General features: G+C 39.2%; 1 protein-coding gene across 1 annotated transcript in view; it reads left to right on the top strand.

Moving 5' to 3' along the window:
• LOC142339547 (uncharacterized) overlaps window positions 1-17,379 on the top strand; it is a 29,354-nt gene extending 11,975 nt beyond the window's left edge. The window contains exon 4 of the mRNA XM_075389674.1: window positions 4,149-17,379. Coding sequence (XP_075245789.1) covers window positions 4,149-17,129 — 12,981 coding nt within the window. The 3' untranslated portion in view covers window positions 17,130-17,379. The remainder of the gene's footprint in view (window positions 1-4,148) is intronic.
• Window positions 17,380-20,287: the final 2,908 nt, after the last annotated feature.

The raw sequence follows: 20,287 nt of genomic DNA, 5'->3' as shown, positions 1-20,287 counted from the left end.
CTGTAAGCTTAAAGTTTTTATGTGCTAGAAAGAAAACTGACTCTGAGGGATTTGAGCCCTCAACCTCCCGGAAAGCAGTCTGAAACCTTACCCACTAACTTTTAGTGGCTTTGCTACATCGTCGCTTACAATAGCTTTTGTGTTAAGAACACACTTCATGTGGGAATAAGGGTAATTTATATCACGTAAAGTCTTGTATGAAATAATTACTCGAGAAAAAAGGATGTTCAAGAACATATGCTCAAGCAAACATTTTTGCATAAAAAGGTCAGACTTTTAGCATACATTAAGTAATTGCTTCAAATTTCCTCGAAAATGAATAATAGAGGTTATTTTTTAAGTTGTAAAAAGTGTGTGAGAAGCAGCTCATTTGGACTGAAAAAAATGGTAAACTAGGGACACATTCAGAAAAACACAGCTTATTTGCTCAAAGTAATATCAAAAAGGTAGTTTTAATACGAAGTATGCATGACTCATTTTTTGTAGTCGTTTGTACTTCTAACGCAAAATTTTGCTTGGCTGTTGTGACTTTACTAGTCACGTTTTTCACTCGTGTTTTCTTGGTTTTTCGGTCAGCCTGGAGATTACTCTCTCAGCCACTTATAGCTGTTAGCTGAGCGGAGCTATTTTGCGGTGCTTTTTTTTTCGTCGTCTGACGCTCTTTCAATTTTACATTTGTGCACAAAGCGCTCTCTCAGCCACGTATAGCTGTTAGCTGAGCGGAGTTATTTTGCGGTGCTTTTTTGTTTCGTCGTCTGACGCTCTTTTATTTTTACATGTGTGCACACAGCAAAGCTGAAAAAGTCATATTGTCCTAACGGCATTTTCGCCCGTGAAGTCATTTCTCACTCTCTATATCAAAGGTTTTAAGATCGTTTGCGTGAATAAATTTTGGTCATGCGTGAGTTACATCAAATTAATGACTTTGAACTTTAAACTAAGTTTAATTTGAATTAGTTTAAGGACAAACGAACTCATATGTATAAAGGTCTTGATAAAAAAGGCTTCTGCGGATTGAATTTTTACAAGTTTTGTTGATATATCGCTGAATGTTTGTTACATAGATTTTTGAGGAACGCCTACATTTTTTCAACTTTTATCTGTATCTATTTCTATCTAAATTATACTCAAGTCTTTTTCGCAGCTATTCCGGCAATCTGACATCTATGTTTATTTATTCACATTATTGAATTGTGACTACTTGTTCTTCCTTAAACCTGGAATTGAGTCTTTTATAGTGTGTCCCATAGACTGAAATAAGCGAACGTTTGTTCAAAGTTCAATTTTGAAACATGTGGAAAAAATTGATGAATGAAAGCTTAATGGAAAAAGACGTTGACATTCAAATGACCACATTGATGCTCAATTGTCTTTGCGTTTTTCGCATGTTTGCGTATTTTGTAATTAGGACAGACTATTGCACATCTACTTAGTTTTACGAGTTCTGATTCTTTCCATTGGTATTTGAGACTACATTTAATTAGCAGTTTGTTAAAATACCCTTAGGTTTTGTGAAAATACCCTTTACCATTACTTCTAAGAGACTTCTATAATTTAGTTATTTTTCATAAATGTTACTGTAAATATTGCCGTCTGAACTAATTTGTTTGTTATAGCTCTAAGCTAAGGAGCTATTTTGGGCTGCTCTTGATTTTTTTGTTCCGTCGTCTGATGCTGTTTTTTGAATTTTACGTTTATTCACACAAAGCTGAAAGTCAAAATTTTTTGAGTGACTTCGCGAACTAACGGCATTTGCGCGCTTGAAGTCAAGCCGGAAGAGAAAGTCATTCGAGAAGTGATACGGAAAGAATGCTCAAGAAGAGAACATGCAAGCACGAACTTCGCATGAAAAAGACATTTTTCAATGATTTAATCAAACTTGGTTCGAGAGCATTTAATTACTTTCGAAAGACTGATTGTCTATTTCAAAACAAAATAAACTGACTAACGTGGGATGAATTGCTTTTGAACAAGTGGAGAATATTCATTTAGAGGAGATAGCTCAAAATTTTTATGTGTGCTAGAAAATTGACACTGAGGGCTTCAAGCCCTCAACCTCCCGGAAAGCAGTCTGAAACCTTACCCACTAACCTTTAGCGGCTTCGGTACATCGTCGCTTACAATCGGTTTTATGTTAACAACACACGTTATGTCCGAATGAGGGTAATTTAGATCACGTAAAGTCATGTATGAAAAAGTTACTCGAGAAAAAAGGATGTTCAAGAACAACTGCGCAAAATTGGTCAAGTAAACATTTTTACGTTTAAAAAGTCACACTTTTAACATACATTTAAAATAATTGCTTCAAATTTCCTCTAAAAATAGAAGTTATTTTTTAAGTTCTAATTGCTTCAAATTTCCTCTAAAAATAGAAGTTATTTTTTAAGTTCTAAAAAGTGTGTGAGAAGCAGCTCATTTGGACCGAAAAAGAAAAGGTAAACTAAGGAGACATTCAGAAAAACAGCCTGTTTGCTCAAAGTAATATCAAAAAGTTAGTTTTAATACGAAGTATGCATGACTCCTTTAGTGTAGTCGTATGTACCTCTAACGCAAAATTTTGCTTGGCTGTTATGAATTTTCATGTCACGTTTTTCACGCGTGTTTTCTTGATTTTTTGCTCAGCCAAGAGATTACTCTCTTAGCCACATGTTCATGCAGCTGAACAAGTTGCTTGACGAGTGTACTTAAAAAGGTAAATAAAAAAGCGCATAAAGTGAAGCCCCTTTTAAAGCCGCTGATCGACTACATTAGAGCCAAGTGTGCGTCTGTCGTTCGAGAAAACATTGTGTGACAATGGTCTATAGTTTATATTAAAAAAATTGTATAGAAATTTTAGTTATTTTTCCTAAATATAATTATAAATATTGCCGTCCTAACTAATTTGTTTTTATAGCTGTTAGCTGAGCGGAGCTATATTGAGGTGCTCTTGATTATTTTTTTGTTTCGTCGTCTGACGCTCTTTTAATTTTACATTTGTGCACACAGCAAAGCTGAAAAAGTCATATTTACTGAATGACTTCTTCCTCTCACTAACGGCATTTTGCGCGCGTGAAGACATTTCTCACTCTCTATGTCAAAGGTTTTAAGATCGTTTGCGTGAATAAATTTTGGTCATACGTGACTTACCTCAAATAAATGACTTTTGAACTTTAAACTAAGTTTAATTTGAATTGGTTTAAGGACGAAGGAACTCATATGTGTAATAAAGGTCTTGATAAAAACGGCTTCTGCGGATTGAATATTTACAAGTTTTGTTGGTATATCGCTGAATGTTTGTTACATAGGTTTTTGAGCAACGCCTACTTTTTTTCAACTTATATCTGTATCTGTTTCTATTTTTATACTCAAGTCTGTTTCGCAGCTATTCCGGCAATCTGACATCTATGTTTATTTATTCACATTATTGAATTGTGACTACTTGTTCTTCCTTCAACCTGGAATTGAGTCTTTTATTGTGTGCCCCATAAACTGAAATAAGCGAACGTTTCGAAAGCCACAGGTTAGAATTCAAAGTTCAATTTTGAAACATGTAGAAAAAATTGATGAATGAAAGCTTAATGGAAAAAGACGTTGACATTCAAATGACCACATTGATGCTCAATTGTCTTTGCGTTTTTCGCATGTTTGCGTATTTTGTATTTAGGGACAGACTATTGCACTACTACTTAGTTTTTTGAGTTCTGATTCTTTCCATTGGTATTTGAAACTACATGTAATTAGCAGTTTGTTTCTTTCAATCTGCCGGCTATTTGTTTAATTGCTCTCAAACAAAGTATGCGATTCATTGAAACTGTGTTGAGAAAACGATGCCCCCTGGTCCACACCCCTCCAGCTGGCAATTTAAACCCCCCTTCGTGCAGCTGCCCCAACCCTAACCCCCCCCCCCCCCTAATGGAGAAAACATTGATATTTCAAGTCTATGGGACTGACTATACCATCCCTTAGCACCAGCTGGCTACTACCGAAGCCAACCGTTCGCCGGTTGTTCGAGGACAAGTGGTCCGACTTTTGCCGGCTATGTTTAATTTAAGTTCGCGTTAAGTTCTTCTGCTAGGGTGTTCTTTTTAGGCAGAATAGGTGGTGCTATTTTATATCGTTTTGACTAACGTGTGCGCCTGAGGTAATATACAGCCCTTTTCCTTTTTTAGAAAGTTCAACCGGCCTGGACTGATAAAGTGAAGCAGCTTTTAAAAGAAGACAATGACGTGATTGCTACTGACAATCAGAGTGGAATAGATACTGACCATTCAGAGGCTGACGTATCGGTGACCATAACCACTGCTCCTTCAACTTCGTCATCGGGTGGTCTCTCCTCTCACCAATTGGACTCTTCATCTCTTTTTGACCCTTCCGATGACCGCAATTCATTAAATGATGCGACATCGATTGTTTTTCACAACGAATCTCTAAACTTTGAATCTCACAACGAATCTCTAAGCTCTGTTGATGTAAATGAACCTAATAAATTTGGAAAAATCGTTACAAGTCAGAATGATGCGACAATCCAAGAAGTTCTGGGTAAGGAAGCTGAGATAATTTTTAGACCCGAGAACTTCTCGCGAAGTGAAGGTAACCAGACGAATGAAATTATAAACGCAAATCAAATTGGTTCGGGTACGACTCTGCCGCATTACTCTAATCTCCAAATTGAAAGTTTAAAAGAAAATAACGATAAATCTGCTGCAATCACCGAAAACGCAGTATGGAGTGCAAATGCCAGTGTGTCCGAAAACGTGCCGCCATGCGCTGATCACAATGAAGTTCAATACACGCGTGATTCTTTTAATTGCGATCGTGATTCTGCTGCTGTGCATGAAAACATTTTCACCGCTCAAGGTCATTTGCATCATAATCTGTTGAGTGACGTCACTAATACAAATGGCCACAACTATGTGAACCAATGGTCAACAGTAAGAGCTGAAAAGTTAAGTTCTGAGCCGTCTGATACGCTTAGTAACAGAGTGGTCAAACCAAAGCTGTTGACTAATATATCGAATTTAGAACTGGCTGAAATGCAGAGTTTTGGTTCTTTGCAAGACGACAATGAGAACACATACAGCGAGAATATGGATTTGGAAGAAAATTTTTTATCTCATAGCTTAGCGGATAAAAAAGGTACCAAAGACTCGGAAATAAAATTGTTTGATGCAAATTGTGACGTGTTACTGGGAAGTTCTGAGATGTCAAAAACGGAAGCCGTTCTTCACCAGAAGAACATTATCAGTGATGGCAAAATTATGACTGTACTGATGAATGATCGAACAAATATAGACAATTCCACAAACGAAAGTCAGGAAGATCCACGAAAATGTTTTGACTCAACAAAATTCGGTGATTATGTTGCTGGCAGTTGCAATCCCATGGTGAAGTCTGAATTCGTGTCCCTCGAAGAGAAGTTGAAAAGGGTTCAAAGCAGGAGCTGCAACCGCATTCATGGTTCGTCTGCGCAAGAAGCAGCAGAAAACGGAGTTGGCAAGATGCAAGACTCAACGATTTCTCAAACAGATGGATTTGAGTTTACTCTGAGAAGAGTGCGCAGCAATCCAAGCTCCATTTTCATGTCAGCAAGCGGCCGTGATTCGCTTTGGAAGGACGCGGACTTTAAGAGTGATTCCGATGTCATAACGCATGTTCTCTCTTCAACTGATAAATCAGCTGATGGTTACGACCTAAGTTCAAGGCACTTGGACTCACTAAACGGTGATCAAAGGGGTTTTCCAGTGGACGAGCGAGGAAAGAGTCCCGAATTGTCACTCAATTGTGGTTCTGAATTGAGGCAAGTATCGGAACAAAAACCAGTTGAGGAATCGGCCTCAGAAAAATTAGAAAACATTTGGAATTCAATTGCGGAAAACACGAAAGAAAGTGACTTTCCAAGTAAGGAAAATCCAACGCTGGGTCCTGAAGAGACATTTACTAGTTTGGGAATTGTCCGTGCAAGCGATTCTATATGTAAGAGCGAAATTGAAGACGGCTCCATTTTAGTCAAAGAGATTGATGCTCCTGTTCTAAAAACTGCGATCAACTCTGAATTTGACCAAGACAAATGTTCACGCGAGACCAACGTGGTAAATGTATGCAAGGCTAGTTTGGTTACGTCAGATCTAAAATTCAGCAAAGGATGTAAATTTGCAGTCACGTGTGTTGATTGCTGTGCCGAAGCTAGCCATTGTCAGTGCTTCAGTGCGGATCAGGATGAAAGCGCAAAAGAAGTTGCTGGTGATGACAGAAAACTGGACGAAACACCAGAGAATGGAACAGTGATCGAAGTAAGACCAATAGACAATCCAAAAATACCAATTGAAGGTGCTCTAGTTGTTAAAAGCAGTGCTTCCATAAATCTTCCCAAATTTGATGCCTCGTCGCCATTTTGTGACCAAGAACTCTTTGGTCAGCATAGCATAGTTGAGAACGGAGAAAATGTCGGCAGCATGGAGAACAGTTGTCTCGTTTACGACACGAGTAAATTGAAGGGCGAAAGTCAAATCCAAACAGCTGGAGTCTCTCCAGTGTTGAAGTCAAATAAGATGGATTTTAAAACCGCAATGGCCGAAGTTACTCCTAATGTTTCACTGAAATTTGTGGGAAAGAGTGAAATTAATTCGAATCAGCACCTGAAATTGGTCAGTAATGATGCTATTTTGAGTAAAGCTATTTGCAATTCTGAAGAAGGCAACCAATTGAACGATCCGAATTCCCAATTGATGAAGTCGAGCGGTCCTTTTGAAGTAACAAGAAGTGAAATAATTGTGAAAGAAGTCGAAGCAGCGAAAGTTCCCCCGATGTTAAGTGTTGGGAATGATGGATCGACGATTTCTGTAGCAAAAATTTCAGCAACCCATGTCAACCCTAAATATATGACTGTCAAAGAAAATGAAAAATTGACAATCGAGTTAGCAGAATGTTCTTTGAGCGAAGGCTTTCCAGTTCAGATCGGAGCTGGCTCAATGTCGAATTGTGTAAAGAATTTGAACAGAGTTAATACTTCTGAAATTGTGTCTGCAGGATCTAGACCTCGAACTGAAGGTTCGCTCATAGTTAGAAAAGCGGAAAGGTGCATTAATGTTCCACCTATAGATCAAGCTAAACTATTAGATGCCGTAACTTTTGAGTCCACCGACTCTGACAACTTGCTCAAAACCATGCCCGACTGTGCGACACCAATTTTGCCTATTTTGGAAGTTTCTGACCAGCATTTTTGCGATGGAAATGTCAATTCTCCAGGCATCATTTCGTTAGATATTTCGCCTAAAATTTTGGCAAGCATCCCGTACAATATAGTGCCATCATCCATCAACCCATATCCCAACACACCCCTAAGTCAATCATCTCATAGCTTTAATCAACCTCAAACTATTGACCCCCCTATTACTTTTGAAAAGGCTCTGCAATTAGTGCCAAACAGTGCTGCTTCTCCGCAATTGGCTGTCAGTCATGATCCTACTATAATCAACACCCCTTCTTACGAACAGTCTAGTAAAATTCATTTGAGCTCATCAATTGAATCTGCGCCCGTAGACGTCCGAACACCCACCCAACTGTCCCCAGTATGTTCTGCTTCTCGTAATAGTCTACAAGCGGGGTTACAAACCTTCGGAAAAGTTGTAGAGAAGGACTTTGCATCTTTCGAAAAGACGTTTGACAAAACTTCAATTGACTGCAAAGTTGCATCAGAAACTGACGATACAGCACTAATGTCCAGTTGCGCTAATAGAATTCAAGTAACCAATTCGCATATCCTGGTCAAGGAAATCGATCAGCCAAATACTCACCCGATTATAACATCCTGCGACCCTGAACCTATTCTATCCATATCACGGTCTGAGACTTTTTCTAACGATACATTTCAGTTGCTTGATTGCATAGAACCAAATGTTTTCGAGTCCTGCCAAGTAACGTCAAACTCAGCAAGCAAAGTTCACGTAGCATCGGAGGAATGGGAAAATTGGGCTGCTGAAAATGTACAAGATAGAGGGCAGAATTTGGTTTTCCCCGAAGTAACGAATGATTGCCCAGCTATTCAATTGCTCAACGAAACCCAAGAAACTCGACACCAGAGGTTGAACGAACTCGAGAGCAGTACACGTGAAGAGGTCTCTGAAAGCGAAGAACAAATTGAGAAGCGTGATGATTCAAACTCAGATGTTGCGGTGGAGGACGAAGAGGTTTCGGAGACGACTGGAGCTTCAAGTGCGGTGGAACCTAACGATGATGCCTCTGGTTTAATGCACTCCGACGAAACACGCGAGAGAACCAATCTTGACAAGACATCAGTGGTTTGTGATAATCTTGAACCTGCAATCACTCCCGCAGAAGAAGCCGTTACTAGAGCTCCTGATTTTGAAGTAAACGATGAATGTGTTGATGAAAACAGTAATTTGTCCGTCAATGCAGCATGGTTCCATCTGCCTGAAAATAGTATCGCCCATACATCGTGTCCGATCTTACTATCAAGTCTAATGTCAGCAGCGGAAGAGTCATCATCGCCACTAGAGGAACCTACTTCTCTGCTTGTTAAAGAGTCAGGGACTGGCGGTGAAGGTCAACGTAATGACACTCAAGTTGTTGCGGGAGAAACCGAACAGCCTGAAAGTGGCAATAGCGATCAAAAGGTCGAGAAATCGGAAACCATGTCTGATACCCAATTGCCTGATGTAAGCGAGTTGGAAGCAACTGTACACCATAGAGGTATCATTGAGTCTAGAATTGAGGAGCCACGTTCTGATCAGCTTGGTTTGATTGAGGCTTCTACAGTCCAGAAAAGTGAGCAGAGAGAATGTTCCGATAAAGATTCTGACATGAATAAAGATTTAACATCTCACTATATGCCGGTACCGGATATTGTCAATGAACAGAAGGCAGAAAATACTGAGCTATTAGTTGAGGACGAATCGTGGCAGAGCATGCAAGAAAAATCTTCGCAAGAACCTAGCCTAACCGAGAAATCAAACGTGACAATGAGTGAAAACTTGCCTTACAAACCCGAAGATACAGTGGCGTCGAACGAACAAAATGTGGACCCAATTCTGAGTATTGGCACCGAGACAGAAAATGATGAAACGTTGGTTAATATTGTTGACACCGCATGGCACAGATTGCACGATAGCTCACTTAAAGAAGAAGCAATCTTATCTGAAACAGCAGGGTCAAATGAACCTAGAAGTAGTTTGCCATCAGACCCAAGTTTGCAAGATACATCAGTGCTATTTCCCACATCTGGAATGGGAGGTGCTCAGATCCAGAATATGAACCACGTGTCTGAAATGGAGCATCAGTTGAGCCCGGTTGGTGAATTTGACCTGAGGTTGTGTTTAAATTATGGCACTGAAACTACACTGTCTGATGAAAAGCTCTCAAGTGAAGACCCTGAAATTGCATCTTCCAGAGATGAAGAATTAATTGATGCATCTGTATCAATTGTGAAGGCTTCTTGGCATATGGCTGACAACGCTTCTTCAAATGACACGTGTAACTTAGATTTATCTCCTCGTGAAAACAGTTCTGAGAGTGATATACCTAACGTTCAACCAGAATTAGCTAGTTTTCCAATTGCCCAGAAGGACTATACTGTTTCTCCCTTCGACAATTCAAATGAAGAGTCGTCAACGGCAACAAATAGCCTGAACGATTGCTCTGAAACACATGTAGTTGTTAAAGCAGGAAATTTTTCTGATTCTAACGCAAAAGAGGAGCAACTCTTTACCGCTTACAAGGAGGGTGCAGATATCAACTTGAAACGGGAATCAAATGACAAGCCAGAGAATCAAGAGAAGTATACAGATGCTCCAGATGTTACACTTGGACTTGAGTTTGAACAGGACCACGAAGCTCGCGGTATAATACACGACTCCGGGATGCCGTTTCTGAGCGAAAGTCCCGAATCCCTGACCGATTCGGCCATTCCCCAATTCTTTGGAAAGCCTGCGGTTTCAATTCCTGAATTGACAAGTTTCTCAGAGGAAGAAAGCACAGAAAAGTTTGAACATTTCGTCAACGCTGAATGGCATACGTTGCCTGATCAGAGCACAGAATGCACGGCTGACTTAAGCTTGTCTGCTCATAGAAAAGAACCTCTATCTAATTTCTCACCATCTAAGACTGTCTCTGCTGCAAATGAGAGTGATCAGTCCAACCTTGAACTAGAATTCACTGGTGTTCCAATTGGCCTGAATGACAGTACCGTTTCTTCCGCTGACGATTCAAATGAAAAGACCTCAACGGCAAAAGCTGGTGTGGTTGTTGTTTCTGATCAATTGCCCACAGACATTTCAAACAAAATTGCAGTCGATTATTATATAGAGAAAGCGCCTGATCGTCAAAATGTCATAGGAGAGACTCACAACAAATCAAGTGAACACAATGATAATGTAAATTTGACAATGGGTGAAGATTGCCTTTCAGAATTGTACCCAACCGAAAAGAAGTTAAATGATTCATGCAGCGATCGAGTAAAGAATATCGATAGTTTCGCGCATAAAGATTGTCATCAAAATACACTAACTGCGCCAGTTCAAAAAAGCAAAACAAATGGGTCGGAACTAAACGTTTCTGGAAAAAGCGAAGTGCCTGCTTTGGGCACTGAACATCGGGAAAATGTTGAAAGCCTATCGAAGATTTCAAATGAGAGCGCGAAAACTGAGATTGATAGGAAAGTAGATGGTGGGGATGAAATAAAATCAGCCGATCAAGATGACATCAACCTTGAGTTAAAACTAGATGAGGATTACCGGGAAATGGAAGATGAATTCAAACACGCGAGGCAACAATCTAAAAGTGAAGAAAATTCACCGACGCTGAGTTTTGAAAACCTTGCTCCGGTACCATTTAGCGTTACTACAAGCTTAATTCCCGAAATGACAAGTTACTCTGACGAAGAAATTAAAGAGAAATTTTGTGCATCAACCATTGCCGAATGGCACAAAGTACCAATAGACGAAGACGCAAAGATTACTGGTATCAATGTAACAGAGCATCAAATTGAAATCTCGCCAGATTATGAAAAAGATCATGCAACCAACCGAAATGACACTGAAGACGTTTCTCAAATAGATAACGAAAATATTTCAACTGTTGATGATTATTCGGAAAAAGTGCTTCACAAAAGCGCAGTTACTGACAACCTGACTGACGTTAATAACGGTGGCGAATCTTCAAAAATCTCAAGTCTTGAAGCAACTGAAAATTCTCATCAAAAAGCTGACATTAATGATGAGGCGTTAAACATAGAAGGCAAATCAGACAAGACTGAAACTAAAATCTCGTCTCTTAATTCAACGGACGAGCAGTCAAATGCTGGCAAAGAATCATTAGGAAATCAAAATTTATCAATTACAAGTTATTCGGAGAAATTATTGAAACAATCAAAACCTGAATTGTTTTGTGTCCCTGGCATTTCTGAACAAGTTTCTCAAAATTCGAATCTTTCAAAGGCTTCATGGCATCTTTCAACTGAAAATGACTGTAATTTTTCGTTCAATGAATCAAACATGGCAGAAAGTATAGTTTCAAACGACAATCATTTTAACCCTGATTTCAACTCACTTAACAGCAAATATGATTCGGGTTTCTTCTCGCTTAATACAAATCCCAATGACGTCACAGGTGAGGATATGGAAAGTGGAACAGTTTGCATTGCAAATGATGATAGCTTACAACAAACTGCATCAGATAGCTCAAATTGCACCAAGTTAGAGCTTGCCAACAAAGTCACTGACGATATTGATGATAGTCACAGAGAAATAAACAACAAATTGCACAACAACGATAATCGTTTCTCAAACATCAGTCTGACTAATTTAGCCGCCAACGACGACAACCCGAATGATTTAACAGCTGATGTAAATTTTGACAACTTTTGCAGCAACACTGAACGTGAGAAGCCATACACTTCTGTATCTCAATCTCAACCTCAAACAAGTGAAGGACTCCAAATGATAGCGAGTCAACCCGAAACCACTGGCCTAACACCGCCGATGTCGATAATTGGTCCAAATGTCACTGGTGGGTTTAGATCTCCCTTGGACCAGATTCAATTCCCAGTTCAAGATGCATTTCGGACTTCGTTCTCTGGCGATGCGGATCGTGTTCACCATAATAACATTGGAATTGAAATAAGTAGTCATCTTTTTGAGCAAAAGTTTGTTAGTACCCCTCCTTTATTCGCGGATGCATTTAAAACAGGAAACAAGAATGCGACTATCCAGCGTCTATTCCGCTCAGAGCCGTCTTTGGTCTGTCAACTTGAACCTGAAAGTGACTTGACAAAAAGTGCAATTAGCAATGGTCGTTCGAGTCTAAGTTCAGATCCCCTGAGCTCCTTCATTCAAATCTCATCTCTGGACTTAAAAGGCGAAGAGCACAAAGGTGCACGTGCAGATTCTCGTACTAAAGGTAGTCAGGACTTTCATGCTAGAGAAATTGATCCAAATTTGACAGAAGAATTATCAACTGAAAAAGAATCTGAAGACCAAGCTTTTACATCTGAAGCTAACTCGGCAAATATGCAGAACCCAGATCTTGCTGCAGTTGACGAAACTGAAAAGGGCTCACCAAAACCAAAGAAAATGACTGAACAAATAGAACCTACAACTTCTGCTGGTGAAACGGTAACAGATGTCAATAAAGAGGATGCTAACTTGAAAGGACAAACTGGATCAAATGTCGCAACTGTTGAAACTGAAAAAGATCAGAACGAAGAAAGATTGGCAGTGCCTGAGAAATTGATTCCGCCACACGACACGAAATACAGTGAGAGTCATTTCGCCGACGAAAGTGAGAGTAATGTACCCAGGTCTCAAGATTATTCAAACGTGATGAATTTCGACAAACTGAAAAACGAGTCGGGCGTTTCAACCGAGCCATTGATGTTGAAATCTGAAATTCAAGAATCGGCGTCGAGTGATCTAAATTTGGTCAAAAGGAATCGAGAAACAGTGAATAAATTGTCATATATGAATGAAATCGACGATCTTTTAACTAACACTGAAACTCCGAGTGAAACTGAAGAACAAGAATCAAATCATGATGAAAACGGAAGTGAATTTCTATCTAGGGTCGAGCTTGATGTGGATTCAAAATTAGTCAATGAAGGCGTTGGAGAATCTAATCCTTTATTTGCTGGAAGTTGCTCAGGTCAACTTACTGGAGAGGAAGCTGAAACCAAAGAAGCCAAAGACAACACCGATGATTTTGAAAATAGCTATGAGCAACCAACAAAATGTTTGCAAGATCAGGACCCTGCAGGCAACGTTGTTGACCCAAACTCCTTAAAACCAGTCGAAAACTTTAATATCAACGGAGTCCCTGAAATCACAGACCATGCGGGTAATGAAATTCAAAGGTTTGACGTACCTACTGATCAGTCATTCAATACAGATGATCCGGCCTTGCACCACAGTGATTCAGACCATGAACTATCAAGATTTGGTTGTAGGAAATCTTCCACAAAGTCGACGGGAGATGATCTTGACGAAGCAATGGACTATACTGAAAAGGGCCAGTTTGTAGACAATGACAGTCCGAGTTCGTTCGGGTTGAATAAAGAGGACAATTCAAGTGACACGACAAAAGTTCACGACGATCTTACCGATGACTCAAGAATAACGGTCGTACAAAATCAAAGCATTGAAGACGAAATTCTTTTTCAGCAAGCAGATTTGGTCGAAAAACAAGCGAGAATGAGAAAGGGATCCCGCGGTGCAGGCAACAAAGTATCAGAATCTAACGAGGATGTTGAAATGACACGACGTTCTGAAAAAGATGGCGCGGAATTGTCGTATGTGGGTAGTGTTCTGGACATCGATCTTGAGCGATTTGATGATGTGAACACAACTAATACAAACGAAATAGATTTCAATGATTTAGAGACTAATGGAACATGTTCGGAGCTCAGGGTTGATAGTTCGCAATCAACAAAAACGGATGATATAATGATATCTCACGAAGCGATTGACTTGGTGATTTTATCAGACGCTAGTGGAAGGGATGCTGAGCAAAATCATCAATTAGAAATTGGGGAAATAAGTGAAAAATGGAGTGATTCTGAACGTGATGCTTGTCAGTTGCCAACTGACCTGAATTCTAACTTAGTTGCTGAGAAGAAACGGGATGAACCGAATGATGTCAAGCATGTAGAGGTTTCATCCGACGGCAGAGATAATTCAGACGTTGGCGACGAAAAGAATCCAGCGATAACTGTCAATTTGAATTCTAGGAATAAATTCCTTGACGTCCATCAAAGTTCAGATGAAGTTAATGAGAACTCTTCTTCTGATGAAATTGGTTATCCAAATGTCAACAGGTCCGAAGAAGCCGAATATTCTCACGAGCTGGAAACAGACAACTTGACCTCAAATTTGGAAAATGATAGGACGGCAGAGATGAATAGCTGTTCTTCAGAGGTCAATAGCACTAATCATCCGGGAACATTCGAGCCATCTGGAGAAAGTGTCTGCATCTCTGAGGATGAAAATTTGCCTTCTGATTCTGTAGAAGAGCAGGGAACTTCAGATCTATTAGAGGGCCCATTGGATGTGAAACAGATCTTAGATTATCGCAATGATTGCAAGACTTCGGAAGATGCTGAATCTGGAAATCCCTCAGATGGAAAAGCTGGCGAAGATTATGAAATGCCACCAAGAGACAGCACAGCAACTTCAGACTGTGACCCTGAAATGGAAACTGAAAACTGTGAAGGAAGATCTGATTCTGCTGAGATCATCTCGAAACTGAGGTTAGAAATAGACAAAGAACGTCATAACCCTCAACCAAGTGAGAACAGAATTGAAGATGAGCTGATTCTTGGAGATCTGAAGACGAGAAAGGAACGACTGACTTCTCGCTGTTCTCATGTTGATGACGAATCGACTCTAGCTACACGGAGAGAGTATGAGTCAAGATCAGACGTCAAATTGGAGCTCAAAGATAAAGCAAACAATGTACAAGATGTCAATTTTGAACCGTGCGAAGTGGAAGACGGCAACGCAGATACCAAAAAGTTGATAACTGTAACAGATGGGTCTGAAATTGGTAGAAGTCAAAGTGCAGAATCGGGTACAAAAGTTCTCGATAGTGAAGGTCAGAGCATTCCGAAATCAGACGAAGTTTCACAAAATGGCTATTCAGAGTCAAATTTCATTTCACTCAAAGAAGTGAATAAGGATGAGGAATCTCATTTTGGCGATCTTTCGGAAGCTAGAAACGATGACGGAGATGAATTAGAAAGTGCTTTTATGAGTGCCAAGTGTGAAATACCTTCAGAACCTCTATCACTAGATAACGATCAATCACAATTAGAAGAAACAAGTACATCTGAAAATCAAGAATTCGTGACGGACGACGATGATTTGGAACCGACAGAACTCGAGGAACCTGTCGATCCTGAACATGCAGTAAGTCCACTGGATGACAATAAGTCTGGAAAACAACCTTGTGACCAATTGATTGACTCATATCCAACTGATGCAGACAAACATCTTGCCACAGGAGGGTTTTTCAAGACAGAACAAATTGGCATGGACAGTTCTGGAGATCATCCTAACAACGATCTTGAAACTGATTCGTTTTCAGTTCGTCAAAATGCTCCGCAAATTAAAGTTGACAGTCATGAAAAAAGCACGGAAAAGTTGAATTCTTATGCCAACTTGGGCGACCAAAATTCTGCTGCAACTGCTAGAAGTCCGCTAGACTGTCCATCATCGTCAATCGACACGCATAACTTGGAATCAACAAACAGCGGATATCTACTGGAGCCGCTGCCATCTGAAAGGAAAGAGTCTCCGAAATCTCTTGACAATATGAACGATCCAAATTCGCTTCAACTTCCGGACAATTTGGGAACCACCAACAAACTAACACAGACATCCTTCCCGTCCATCACAACCTCATCTTCCCAGGATTCCTTCAATCTATCAGACTACAAATTGAACTTCTCACTTCCCTCGAGTGAAGTTGACCAACATCATCCTATGCTAAGTTTTTCGTCCACTGAAATTGATGACCTTGAGCAAGGTGCAAATGAATTTGATTGCGAAACACCCGCTGTAACAGAACAGTACTTGTCTATCGTGCCCAGTTTTCACTCATCGCCGTTCAAGAGTTCGTCGTATTCAGCTCCAATTGCGTACGAAATCCCGCTGCCTACAATAAAGGACGAAGAAACGAAAGACAAAGAAGATGACTACAAAATAATAGTCGCAGAAACTTTAGGCCGAAGTCTGATTTTGACGGCTCCGGTAAAACCCAGAAACAACGCTCTACACAAAGCTGCTTTTGTTCGAAGTGTAAAAATCAACAACAGTGAAGACTTGCTAAATTTAGAAAATCGATGTGAAACAAGGAGCGGAACACAATTGTTATCAGCAACCAGAAAAAGTGAAATGTATTTCGAGCCAGAGTTTGGATTGGACCCTAACGAGTTCCTCGAAACCCGCCAAATGTCAACCGAGCTCGCTTCATCCTCGGATTCGTCTGAGCGGAATTCGGTCGTGACAGCATTGAAAAAATTGGAACGTCAACAAAGCAAGCGTGGAACCAGTCGGTCCGGATCATCAGTGAAAAGGCGTTGTAAAAAATCATCAGAAAGGGATCCCATTTGTGACATGATTGAAAACGAGATCAACAACGGAGTGCAGAGTCCAATATTGCTAAGAAATCAAACCCCGGTTAAGAATTCAAACGGTGAATCGGGTTACACTTCTGAAAGTGACGCTCCCAGTTCGATTCCGCCACCTTTTGTCAGAAGGCCACAAAATTCTGACAGCGACCTATTAAATAGAGAAAATTGGCAGAGAAGTGAGGACCCTCTTTGTAATCAGGCTGATGAGAGAACCTGTGATGATAATCTTGGCGATGGCAGGCTTCAAGTTTCGGCCGTAGGAATTGGGAAACAAAACAACGCCCACAGTGTCTCGAAATCTGGAACTGCAGAACAATCTAGAACTTCTCTAGCTTCCAGGCCTACATGTAGCATAATATTTCACTGGTTTAGAAAACTTTTGATGCTGTCCATGTTGTTTTTGACGCTTCTTTTGTTGCTATATCTCTTAAGTGAAGACTACTTTGTTAGCTTTTCGTGCTTGAGATCTGAACTCTTCTTACATCTAGAACATTCTAACGAGAGACCTACTTGACACAAATGTTTAAATAGAGCTGCTGGATATCTCTGTTTAGCTTCACAAAATAATAGTTTAGCGAATCACTGATCTCTAACTTATGTTTATATATGAGCAATGAATGAATTATTTTCACTCAATTGTACTGTTAATATCGTGAATTCGTCTTTTATACTTAAATTGAAAACAAACTGCAATTTGTACAAAAAAATTAGAGCTTGAAGAATGTTTTATTTTTGTAGCTGCTTTAATTCAAGTAGCATAGATATTTGTTTTCCATCATTGCTATATTTTATTTGAGAGACAAGGAACCGAGCATTTTTTTTTATGAAGTACTGGTACAGCAAAGGTTTCCAATCAATGCATAGTCATAGTATTATTTTGCATATTAAGCAAGGAGGAAAACTAACGTATTACATAAGTTTCGAATTTTTTTCTCCACAAGAATTGGGCTGATTAAGTTAAATGTCTAGGAAACGTCTGAAAATGCGTTGGTTCTATTCAAGCACTCGGGGTAGAGATTAACATTACGTGGCCAGTGTCAGATTGCTAGCAAAATGTACTCGATTTTGTTACTATTTTCCACGATCATGCTTTAAAATTAAGGCTATCAGAGTATTTGGAATTTAGTTGCATCAGTCAATAGCAGTCTAGTTGAAGAAGCAAATTTACTTCAAACTTTCTTCAAGTAAATTCTTTTGCCATTCTTCAATATATTTTTTGCCAACCAGCTTTGATTGATTAGAAAAAATATGTGTAAATTTTTGAGTCAAGAAAAGCAATTACTAAATATTCTCTGAAACTTTGATTTTTCGTTTGAATAACCTCAATTTTCTATATCAAGCGGGAAATTGACAATTTTTTGCGTATGTTTTTGGGCCAGAGCAAACAAAATAACGAATAGGTTACTCCAATATTGAACGCAAAACAATCGAACCATTTTGAGACAGGTGACAAAATAGGCGCTAAAGCGGTAAAATCTTTTCCCAGTCTTCTTAATTGCTCTCAAACGATTTTTGAAGCAATTTTTGCAAGCGTTTTTTACGGCACGAAACGAAGTAATGGATTACATAGGTTTCTTACCGGAAGCAAGTTGTTCAGAAGAAAGTAGTAAAGAAAAATTGCGAACATTGGACTTTTAAGTGGTTTATTCTGTAATGTATAGTGACTAGGAACTGATAATACTCGAGGTAAAATGGTCATTTTGAGAATTTTACAATTTAACTACCGCACTCCTTTCTTAGCTATCCTCTCACCCATCTTGCCTTATACACCCTATATGCGTAACCCCCCGCTAACCTACCCGCACAAACCCACCCCTCCCACCTACCTACGCCTGACACCTACGAGCATCCCTAACTAAAATTGGGCTGTTTTTATTTCTTAAATAGGCAGGGTTAGTTAAATGTTATTTTTGTTGTCTTTAGTCGTTTCCGGTGTTCTACTGGCTGTTTTTTTCGTTATTGACCTTTTTCGTCGAGAAAATGCCTTCAATTTCTTTTCTTGACTTTTTAAGAAACTTAGTCTGCGTTGCTTAAGAAACTTAGTCTGCGTTGCTTAAGAAAAAGCGATTATAAGCTCGGAGATCATAAGCGCTTGTTAGCCGAGTGGTAAGTGCTTCAGGATGTGACTCATGGGATCGCGGTTTGAAATCTCTCCTTAGCGGGAGTTGTTTGAAACCATAAGGAAAAGCTTTTCTTTGCTACAGCCCCCTCTTGTTTGTTTCCCCGCCTGTTGTTCGAGGGCTGTTTGTCCGACGTTAGTCGGTTAATGTTTTTTATCTCGTCAATGAGTTAATAATGAACTGACGGGAACTATCAAAGAAGGGTAATCTGACACTCATTTATAACAATCAGGTGTGTGTTTTCTGTACTCTTGAGTGTACCCCTCCAAACTGACCTTTAAAACTATTCAATCAATTCAGGTTTCTAATTGATACTCATTCTGTTCTTTGAACAACTAATTAATTTCCTACTTGCTGCACCATTAACGGACATAAAATTTCCGACTTCTGTAAATTCAATACAACCTTAACGGAATTGCATGGGTCAGTTTCAAACGTATTAGTGTATTTTTTCCCTGCTTCTTGAGCGTTCGAAGGTGCATTTGACTTGCATGCTTAGTCTTAATTAATCACATCAAGTTGGAGTCCCTATGAAACATCAGACATTCACGCTTAGCCATATTAGAATTATTTGGTGTAATATATTGCAAATTTCTTTTAAAATGTCTTACAAGCCATTATCAGATAGCAAGTAGCCTGAATTGGAGTTCGTAAAAAATTTTATCAGTTGAAATACAATAGAATTAAATCAGTTCGTGTTAGATGAAATAAATATTTATCAGAAGCAATGTAATTATAATTTATAACGCGCACGCCTGCTTTATAGGCGATTTTTTTTTCGAATTGACTAATGTCCAAGAACTTCAAAGAAAGCGGCCTAAAACGGTGAAGAGTTAAGTTTAAAAATTAAAAAAAGCTGACTACTACTTGCAGCACCTGAACGTGCCTTTGCAACTTTTTGTCGAAAAATATTATTTGCAAATTGATCTTAGGATCTGTTCCTTCTTTTACATAATTTTAATCACAAGGTTTGCAACTGAAATTGCTGAAGTTTTATCTTATCTATTTTTGTTCTGTCTATTACTTTTTTGTTAAATCTAATGTCTTTTATATTCTTTCTGTTTTCTCCAGTTCTCTATCATTTTTAGTTTTATCTAGTTTGATTTAGTAATCTAGTTTTCTAGTTAGTTTTATGCAAATTTGTTCAAATCTTATTTTGTAATTCTGTTCAATTGTGTTGTAGTTCTATTTCTGGGTTTTAGTGAGTTCATTACAGTGGATCATCCCTCGAATTGAAAAAAAACTCAAAGAAATTTTTCATGCCGTTTTTATAATTTTCATACAGTCCTAGTTTCTTGGCCTCATTTATGGTACTTTGAAATAATAGTTGGGAGTAATCAATTTGGTAAGACGTAGTAGGGGGAGCGACAGCTACGTAAAATTGTTCTTATTTTCGGCTGCCTTTTAATACTGCAGTTTTCAAATTAATCAAAGTCAGGGGAATTTTCAGCGTCCAATCGTCGAGTCGGGTTTGCGTTTCTCTAAGTGCAACATGAGATATTTTCTGTAACTATCTCGTTCTCTATCTTTTACATCAGTTCTTTTTAAGAAA

The sequence above is a fragment of the Convolutriloba macropyga genome, chromosome 5, assembly GCF_964194025.1.
Source record: "Convolutriloba macropyga chromosome 5, txConMacr16.3, whole genome shotgun sequence".
Classification (NCBI taxonomy): Eukaryota; Metazoa; Xenacoelomorpha; order Acoela; family Convolutidae; genus Convolutriloba; species Convolutriloba macropyga.
Note: the sequence above shows the minus strand (reverse complement) of the source record. Positions and strands in the feature narration are given on the sequence as shown.